We start from the raw sequence: 10,544 nt of genomic DNA, 5'->3' as shown, positions 1-10,544 counted from the left end.
ATATATTGAGTGTTATATTACATACCAATGAACCAAAAGAGTTATTTTCAGAAATTCCGACTAAGAAACTTTTCCCCTAGCTTTAAGGCCCTCTTCCGTGCTTGATAATTGATCTTGCATAATCTGATAATATTGAAATCATTACGTAATTTTCAAGAAAAACTAAAATTACTAAATTGTTTCAAACAATTTAGTACTTTCAAACTATAAATATATATATGTATATGTTTTGCACTTTCAAACAAAGTATAAACTAACCTGCATCATTTTTTGCCCGAGAAAGATTGTACAGTATAAGTTATGACTTGCAACTAGAGCTGAAACACGAATGCCAATGGGTTGACAATTCATCTTGGTTTTTGTAGGATTTTTTACATTATATATCTCCAATATATGCAGCTTACTTAATTGAGACAATGATTTTCAATCTAATAAAATTAATATCTTTATGAAGATTTAACCAAGATTGAGATAAATATATTTTATAGTTTCTTTCAATATAATGGATATTTGTGAGCAATATATTTTCCATGTAAGACAACTAATATATTTGTGAACAATACATTTTCCATGTATTTAGCTTACATAAGATTTTACATGATTTTGTAGAATCACTAAAAAACTTTATGAAGGTTTGTTATAAATCAATCGATATCTTTTGTAATTTTTTTTTAGAAAAATCTAGGCTTACAAATTTTTGTAATTTACATGTTTTCTTTTAAAACATATGTTTGTTTCCAAAGTTAAACTGATTTTCCGGATACGCAGATTCTAACAACCAATTGTATAATTTATAAATAATATAAAAATAAAAGAAATAACTATTTTAGCTTTGCATTTTTTCACAATATAAAGATATGCTAAAAATTGCGATATTGCACTAAATTATTTTAATTTTTTTTTGCATATTTCAAGAAATTCCCGTGTGCGAAGCACGGGCTATCTTACTAGTTATAGATACTCAATAATCCTAAAAATGAATAGGAAAGTGAACCTCAACACTAGGAGCGAACCATCTGAGGCTAAACCCAGGGTTGATAAAAACTGAATCAGAGACAATCCGAGTCAAGAAACATTTCTGGAAAATATTAAACTCAGCAGCCACTGCTTGTAACCATAAATTATCTTGTTCCTCCTCTAACAAACACACAGCACCCGGATTTCCCTTAAACACAGAATCCGTAAACGCGTCTACCTTTCTAGTCCTGGAATAACTTGCAACAATAAATGGTATGTAAAAGTATATTGAGAAAGATATTAATAAATGATTTATCACACAGTACTTGACCAGCTTCTTTGCCATTTGCTGCAATTATTTCTTGATCAATGCTTACAAGTTAAGAGGGACTTTCCCGAGTCAAGTAGTAAACAAATAGGGAAAACGGAATGATGGTGAGTGTACAATTAACAAGAGTGAACCTCCTTTCGTGAATTCAAAGTACAAATTGGAGAAAGTAATCATCATAAACATGTTTACTATCCGTAAAGCTTTTAACTTCAAGTAAACATCTTATCATTGTCTTCTTTGTAATGTAGCTTTACCCAGTGAGCTTCTTGAACATGGTTTGCCACTAAGAAACCTATCAAAGTTGCAACCTGAACTCTGCACAAAGTTCTTAATCTTCCTCCATCATATCTATAAAATGTGGAAACATATACGTCAACCAGAAGTGTTGTATATGTAAGACGTCTATGAACGTCCCTTCTAGTTTTATGTATTTTTGATACGGGGTATTACAAATTATTACTCTCAAGAAGAGGGAACCCCGAAATATGATTGTCAATGAGGAGCAACCACAACTCCTTGTAGCTTACAGTTTAAGGACTTGAAACATGAAAATCCATTAAATTCTAATGAGGGTATAATTCACTAAGAATACATAGAATAATAAAAAGATTGATGCAATTATAATTACACTTCACTGAATCCAAAATAAATATCTCTAATTCTAGGGTTACAAAAAGAGGTCTGATTTGCAAACACAAAATAAACAATTTTGAGGAGATCATATGATTCATTATTAAATCCATAACAAAGCTACCACTACTTCTAGTTACATCCATTTTATTTCGGCAGTTGGGGATGCTCGGGGGAACCTCACTAAATCTGCCAAAATCATTGACGCTCCTTCAGGATCATTAGTCACACCGTAAGAAATTTCCATCCTTCTAAGCGAAGAAGAAGATGCAAGCAAAATCTTATGAACTGAAGCTCAGAGGAATCAACTACTAAATATATTCCCACATTTTCAAGTTGGTTAAAATTCAAGTCAATCAAGTTTGGTGATTGCAAATCTTGTACAACCAATGACACCATAAGTTCCCTGCTTTCTGTCAAGTTCATACTGTTCCCGCTCTCCTACATACAAGGTTAATATAAGAGCATAGTACTCATGAACATGTAGATTTCATTTAGTGCTTGATCTTATTTTAGGAAAAATATTTATGCAATCAAAATTATGTTACTAAGAGATATATTATAGATATTCATAGTAATCTGTTGATAAAAAAATCTTTATTTGTAGATAGTTATGTTATATGAATTATAAAAAAAATATCTAGTATTGACGAATATTTTTTTTCTAGTAACATCCATTACATAATTCAAATATGCGCACGCACATAACACTCAGACTTTAAATCATCTGTAAACCTTGAATTTAGATTTGACAAGTTATCTTGACCATCGAGGAGACAAATAACAAGAGGGTTATAAATATTAAAAAACCCAAATTTTTTGATCAGGACTGGTGATAAGTGGATTTAACATCTACTTGGAATGCTTCATTACAGGCTTAAGTTGGTGTTTTGGACTCAAGTTGTTGGTATTTTTGATGTGTTGTTGTGTTATTGTATTTAAGGCATCAGTTATATGAAGACATGAGTTTTTCAAGGAAATATGCTAAAAAGATATCAGAATTGGAAGCCTAGTCCATTCTCAATTTGTAGATAATCTCGTTAGCTTCGCGTGGGCAGTTGAATCGCCTAATTCTGACGAGCAGAACTCAAGATATGGCCAAAAGAAGATTTGTTAGAAAATTTCCAGAATGTCAGCGCGGTTGCGCCCGGTTTCTGCCCCAGAATCCTGATTTTAGTCGAAATTGAAGATTTTGAGAGTCCTGGTCATCCTGGAGCCTATATATACCCATAAAAAGACGTTTTTAACAAGAAGGATACACGAGACGGCTACGGAGAAGAAGAGTTTTGTTTTCTTTAATTTAGGCGATACTTGGATGCTCGTTTTCGATTTATCTTTGAACCCTATTACTCTTATATTGTTTATTATCATGCTTTCATTGGAACCCATGGTGATGATGAGTTCGATTATGAACTAATCGATATCGTGAGGTTCTGGCGGATTTATTTATGGATTTATTTAGTTAAATTGTTTCAATATCTTGGTGTGTGGTGATTGATTGATATCCTAGTATTGGTTGTGCTTATTCGTCTTATGTGCGTAGCTAACATATAAGATAGCGTGTTAATCTCTATTGAAGCGACAGTGAATATAGAGGTTTAGAACTTGCCATGCTAGCATAGGTTCATGTATAATTGTTATGCATGATTCGTAGGTAATTTTAACCATCTTACTTGCCCTATGTAATCACGATAGATAACTTGCGCATTAAACCGTTATGTTTTCAATTCTTATAGATATATAAGGACTAAGCATAATTGGTATCTATTCAACTTTTATCTCTTTTGTGGATGCTTGGTAGTAGGGTATTCGTACAACGAAAGTTGGCGTTTACTAGTTTCGTGTTATCTGATTAGTGTCATCACCATTACATGCTAAGGTTAAGAACAAAAAGGCTATTGAATGAAGTATTTAATGAAATTTGAATACCATGTTTGTGTCATATAGTATTTAATCCTCTTTATTCTCTTATTTAATGTTATTTAGTATAATCTTTTAGTTTAATCAAAACCCAATTTGTTATATGTCTTAACATTGAGCGATAATCATACATTATTGCATAGGTGCATAAATTGAACTTAACCTAAACCAGTCTCTGTGGGAACGAATCTGATCTATATCTTATACTACTTGCGAACGCGTATACTTGCGTGAATGTTAGCGCATGTTTTCGCCCTAACAACTAGATACAGTTTAATATTATTATAGACGATATAAAAGCATTGGTATGATGTGGCTATCAAAGAGACAGAAGGAACAAGATGTAATTGATAAACGAAGTGGAAAAATAAATTGTTATATGAAGAAAAACAAGACAAATATTGAAGATAATAGATAAAAGTTATGATCCCTTCCATGGAGAGAAGTGCAAGTCTTTAATACACGGTGAAAAAAGAATGAGAAAACAAAAGTCTAGAGAGGAATAGTACGTACGTACACATCTATGAATAAGAAGTGAAATTTTAAATTTATAGGGGAAACTAGTTCTCACCAGATCTATGCTGAGCCTTTGCAGGTTGGGCGAAATTCTGATTAAGCAAATAACATTTTGAATCTGAACCAAATCATAAAATCCAACATCTTCAAGCATAAGAGTTTTCAAGTAATCCAATGTTGGCATAAGCACCTTCATAATCGCTGCACCTGGTTCCAAAATCTATCAAACAACACACACATATATGCATGTATATCAGAAAAAAAAACTTAAAATACAGAACATGTGGTCAAATTAAAATCCAATTAGTGAATGATATTATCAGTCAATAAACTTTGTTCGATGTTAAGTTTAATTACCTTGAGAAAATAACCGTCAAGATAAATGAAACATATTCTAGTCATATTGCCAACTAGCTTTTCTAGATCTATAATTTTGTTTGCTACTTCTTTTAAAAAGAGAAAAAGATGATTCATCTTCTGGGTGCATTCAAACCATTGGTAATCAATTTCTCCACAATGGTCTATAATTAACTCAGTTAGATTGATATAATCTTTGAAATGACTTCCCAAATGTTCAATCCCAGTGTAATATTGCAAATGCAACTTATCAAGTTTGGCCCCAAATGACATTTCAGTAGTAATTATGACCCTGAAAAGCTTAACACTAATTAGGTTACAAAAACCTTCAAATTTTGGTGGTGGTGTGAGAACACAATTTTCCAGAATCAAATGAGTCAACACCGAGCAGGAAAATAAATAAGATGGTATTTTGTAGGCACTGGATGAAAATTTTCTAAGTTTCACTTTTCTAACTTCATTGTTTGATATGTTTTTAATCCGTAAAATCGTATCCGAATAGTGATGATGAGGCAGATCTTGAGGAATGTTGATACAAAACTTCAAAATGGGACCACTATGTGCTAAAAGAACAACACTGATAGTTCTTGAGAACTTCATCTGGTAATGTTTCTCTATTTATCTTAACAGACCTCTTAAGACGCAATTCCTTGAAAAAGTCGTCACTAAAAACTAGGTTTGGGTGCCTTGGCCATATATCCTTCAATGTTTTTGAGAGAACACTCATTCTTGCTGCATCGTGAACCGGCATTCGCTTTAGAATGAGGTGTACTAAGTTACTGGGTAAGTTACTGATAATATCAACCGCATCTCCGCAATTAAGTTGCTTTTTGTTAGCATCACTCGCCATATTTCTGATCTAAATGCTAAAAATGTAAGGACCAAAATGAACAGGATAATGCAAAAAAATGTAATGCTAAAATATAATTTTATCATAGAAACGAATTTAAACAATATTCATTCATGAGACCCATATATACAAATAATTCAACGAAAGCACTATCACATTGAAACATAAAAAATGGGCAACCAAATTTCCTCACCAGTTGATAAAAAACTTACAAATTAATGATCAAGAAACAAACATCAAAAGTCATATTAGATATCAATATGCATACTAACATTGAATTAAAAACTATCGAATTACGATGAGAACTTTGGATAACATTTTCTGAACATTTGACAAACAATCACAATATCAAATCATACATAGCAGACACAAAAACCCTACAAATATACTCCAATTATGTAACATAGAATATAATCCACGTATTAATCCACTACTCCTATTTAACACTTCATTTGTCCACACTTGTTTGTTTCTAAGATTATAAAATAAGAGTTTTGTTATAATAATGATAATCAAATCTTACTAAGGAAGACTCGTAATACTTACTAAGAAAGACTCGTGATACTTATCAAGAAAGACTTAATTTAATATTGGAAACTTGTCAGGAAAATTAAGATTTTATTAACCTGACTAAGAAAACTTACCTATTAAGTTTTCTTAGTATAGTTGATAAAACTCTACTATAAATAGAAGTTTTTTCTAGTCATTTGTACTTTACCAATCACAGAAAAAGTAATAATACTTTTGAGATCTCTCTCTTTCCTTCTCCAATTCTTACTCTATAGTTTATTTATATAGCATTATCAGCACGAGTCTCTGCCAACTGAAACTTGATTCTCGAAAGAGGTACGACTTATTCTGACTCACGAGTCTCTATCAACTAAAACTATTTCATAAAAGAGGTACGATTTATTTTACTCATTTTATTCTAATTATTGTTACATATTTATTTATGTTACTAATTGAATACTATAAAGATGGCTATGCCGTCAAGTAATACTACTATAAAGATGACGTAAAGATGACGATGTCGTCAAGTAATAATCAAAAGTTTTCTGGCCGATCATGCCGTTGTAACTTTTGTATAAAGTTATTATTTCAACTTGCTTGTTTAAATATTATGTGACATATTATATCTTGTTTAAAATCTATTCAGAATGGCGAATCTTGCAATATTAGAGTTTCTTGCCTTGGATGTATCTGGTGATAATTATCTATCTTGGGTAGTCGATGCTGAAATACACCTTAGTGCTAACGGGTTAAAAGACACCATAGAATCGGGAAAAACTCCAAGCGTTGAACAAAATGCCAAGGCTATCATTTTTCTAAGACATCACATTCATGAAAATTTAAAATCTGAATACTTAACCGTCAAAAACTCACTCACCCTTTGGAATAATCTCAAAGTTAGATTTGATCACCAAAAACTTGTTCATCTACCTTATGCCAAGTATGATTGGCTTAACATAAGGTTACATAAATTCAAATTTGTTGTTGAGTATAATTCTGCCTTATTTAAAATAAGCTCCAAACTGACCTTGTGTGGTGAGAATATTACTGATGCTGGCATGATTGAAAAGACGCTCTCAACCTTTCACCCCAATACTATGATTCTGGCGCAACAATATCGGGAGCGCAATTTTCAAAAATATAGTGAGCTGATATCTCTCCTTCTTAAAGCTGAAAAGAACAACGAGTTGTTATTGAAAAAACATCAGATACGTCCCACAGGCTCTGCCCAGTTACCTGAAGTACATAACACGTCATTCCGGAAGAATGGACGTGGGAAAGGGCATAGAGGAGGACGAGATTACGGATGGAATCATGGACACGGAAATTTTCTTGGTCGATTTCGTAATCAGTATAACTCTGATCACCTGAAGTGGCAGCGTGATGGATACAACAACTCTGGCCACCAAAAGTGGCAGAATGAGATGTCAATTGAAGGCACCACCAGAAGGGAATACTAGAGATATCTGCTTTAGATGTGGGGCTCATGGGCATTGGACTCGTACTTATCGTACACCTAAACATCTTGTATCTTGTAGAACTTTACGAGTCATCTAAAAGGCAGAATGGACAAAGGATGGAAATAAACTTGGCTAGTTATAATGATGAACCAATCACAAATGAAGAAGTAACAATACTTTTTAATCTCTCTCTTTCTTTCTTCATTTTTTACTCTACAGTTTAATTATATCAAGTTTACTATAATTTAAAGTAGCAAATGAGTTTTGAAATCTAGTAACAAAAATATTATAAGCAAGAGGGGAATTTGCGAACCAGGACACATGAAAATGCAAATGCTGGTAAAGTTACGATTTTAGCTTACAACAAAAAGAAGAAGATCCTAGATCGAAATTATTTTAGTCTCGAGTCATCAAGAGTCCCTCAGGCCCTTGATTCATTACAGAAAGTTATGACTTAATTTTTAAGCTAAAAGTGAACCTTCCATGACAGTAACGGATTTTCCTCGAATCAATACTCTCTGATTCTTCTCATCCACATGCAGGTTTATAATGCCGCCTCTAGGAGATGCCTGTTACAAGAAATTAGAAATCAGATATTTATTTATTTTTTTATATTCAAGAATGGAGATCATAATTTATATGCATCTGCAGATGCATGTGTGCGCAGCTCATGCGTGTGTGAGGGAGAGTAAGATAGTGGTGATAAATACGAGACTCGGTTATAGTGATCACCAGAGAGGAGCTAAATCTATCTCATGAATGTGAGTTTGCATATGTCATCTGTTGCCTGCGTATCGATAGTTCTAGTATTTGTATGTAAATGTGTGACAAAATGTAAAGGTAGGGAGAGAGACAGAACTTGATATGCGACCAATTCAGTATTTCCCAGCTTTTGGCTCCAATAGGGTGCTAAGGCACAGTGTGCACTCCCACAAACAGGATCCTGGATATATAATGTAAGACACAATGTATCGATTTTCAGTAGAGGTATCGCGTGTGAAATGATTAAAATTCATATCAGTGATTATTTCATTGAAAAATAAATCAGTTCCTTCATGTATTTTAATACATAAAAAGCTTTCTCACTTGTGTTTGCAAGACTTGAGGCTGCTTTTCATTTAGGTGAAACAAAGTTCAGTTTTGGCATTATATATGATCAATTTGTCAAAATTTAGTAAACTTGAAGCTGAAAAATGGCAACAAATACCTCCTTGATCGCAAGTTTGGGAGAGAAGAAGCGACTGTAGAAGTCGAAACCAGAATTAGAAGGTGCAACTGCTGTGATAATTAATCCTCTGGCAGGTAGTTTTTGTATCTCATCAAACTGTGGTTGGTATTCTGAAACCGCCTTTGCAGAATGAAGTACAACCTGCCAATCCAAACTTCAATATCATACGGTTTAATAATAAAATAGAATCAGCAGAAATGGAGCTTTTATATCTCAACCAGCAAAAAGGATGAACACATTTTCCACTTTCCACCTGCAGTCGCATTATATACTTTGTAAGTTTAGTTGCTAGATTATGTTTAGAGGAAGTGATACATACAAAGAGATCATCGTAGGGAGTTTTCTTAATTTCAAGAGTTGAGATGCTGCTCAAGCTTGGAGATTGCGTCAAATTTCCAGGGCAGTCATAATCAGACAACGGATGGGCAGGAAAAGTCAATTCAACAGAGAAACCATGACATTCATTACCATTCGCTAAGGGTGCACTGATCGAGATTTTGGCATCCGGTACTCTCTTAGCAGTTAAAATTCCAGAGAGAGTCATGAACTCTATTACATCAGCATCAACCAAACCAGAGTTGAAGAGGAAGTGGGATGCTGCTAAAGTCCCGGAGCCACAGAGTTTAAGCTGTACACAGCAACAATACTTATAAAGAGAAACCGCAAGAATGTGTCATCACACTTCACAATTTCTTTACTCAAAATTCAAAACAACTAATAAAGAGTTAAAAAGATGTGTAAGAAATTCAAAGCGGTTGAAACAAGGCCTATCAGATGTATTTATAAACAATACAAGTGTTATTATTATTATTCTTTAACAAGTAAAAGATTGTGAAATGAGGCACTCTTGCTAATTTTTCACAATAACTTTTACTTGTGCCTAGCAGGATTGTATATGCAAAATTAGATAATAATTTAGATAATGCAATTACGTATCAACACAGTCATCTTTAAAGGGGTAGATAAAATGGTGTCTCAAGATCAAAGTCGAATAACAACAAAAAAACTCAATAGTCCTAATAAATAATACCAGTAATAAGAATAAAAAATATAGAGAAAGAAAGAGGACCTCAGCAACAGGAGTGAACCATCTGAGCCCAAATTGAGGGTTGGAAGAAGCAGAGTCAGAGGCAATCCGAGTCAAGAAACATGTCTGTGAAATATTGAACTCAGTAGCCACAGCTTGTAACCATAATTCATCTTTCTCCTCTTCCAACAAACACACAGCAGCCGGGTTTCCCTTAAACGCAGAATCCGTAAACGCGTCCACCTGTTTCAATCCCACAACAAAACAACCCCGGATCATATGTTTAACTTGCAGAAAATTAAAACTATGTAATTATATAGAGATAAAGAGATTGAGAAATGAAATTACCACACAGTACTTGACAAGCATTTTTGCCATTTGCTAGAGCTCTTTCGCGATGAACACCAACTTGTCAAATGTGTTTTTAATGCATGTGTTGCTGATATAAGTGTTTAGTATTTGCCAAATTGAGTTGATAAACTATTTGACTCTAGACTAACAACTAACAACCCCCATTGTCGTTAATCAGAAAATAGTATTAATGAGTCATTTTATTTAACCCTTTCACAACTTCACTGGTACTCCTTTGTCAATTGTCATCATATACAGCTCCATTTCAACTTTCCCTACATTTGTCCAGACTTGTTTTTTTTTTTTTTTTTTTTTTTTTTTTGCTAAGTATTTGTCCAGACTTGTTTGTTTCTAAGATTATAAAATAACAGTTTGCTATAATTTAAGGTAGCAAATAAATTTCGATA

The 10,544-nt window shown here is 33.2% G+C and overlaps 2 protein-coding genes across 5 annotated transcripts; one reads left to right on the top strand and one right to left on the bottom strand.

The window, feature by feature from the left end:
- The first annotated feature begins 6,718 nt into the window (after positions 1-6,718).
- Positions 6,719-7,531, top strand: LOC141691081 (uncharacterized). Its single transcript, XM_074495826.1, has one exon. It carries the CDS (start codon positions 6,719-6,721, stop codon positions 7,529-7,531), a length of 813 nt encoding a protein of 270 aa, XP_074351927.1.
- Positions 7,532-7,849: 318 nt separating this feature from the next.
- On the bottom strand, positions 7,850-10,473 carry LOC141692371 (uncharacterized). Of its 4 annotated transcripts, XM_074497184.1 has the most exons (6): positions 10,135-10,473; positions 9,829-10,029; positions 9,079-9,387; positions 8,739-8,900; positions 8,391-8,474; positions 7,850-8,100 (listed from the first exon to the last, which is right to left on the bottom strand). In XM_074497184.1, the coding sequence occupies exons 1-6, from the start codon at positions 10,162-10,164 to the stop codon at positions 7,993-7,995; spliced, it is 894 nt and encodes a 297-aa protein (XP_074353285.1). In that variant the 5' UTR covers positions 10,165-10,473; the 3' UTR covers positions 7,850-7,992. The 4 variants fall into 4 exon arrangements, with proteins under 4 accessions (XP_074353285.1, XP_074353283.1, XP_074353284.1 ...); XM_074497182.1 differs by having other exon boundaries at positions 9,829-10,473; XM_074497183.1 differs by lacking the exon at positions 7,850-8,100 and having other exon boundaries at positions 8,107-8,474.
- Positions 10,474-10,544: the final 71 nt, after the last annotated feature.

Source organism: Apium graveolens, chromosome 10 (genome assembly GCF_009905375.1).
Source record: "Apium graveolens cultivar Ventura chromosome 10, ASM990537v1, whole genome shotgun sequence".
Classification (NCBI taxonomy): domain Eukaryota; kingdom Viridiplantae; phylum Streptophyta; class Magnoliopsida; order Apiales; family Apiaceae; genus Apium; species Apium graveolens.
Note: the sequence above shows the minus strand (reverse complement) of the source record. Positions and strands in the feature narration are given on the sequence as shown.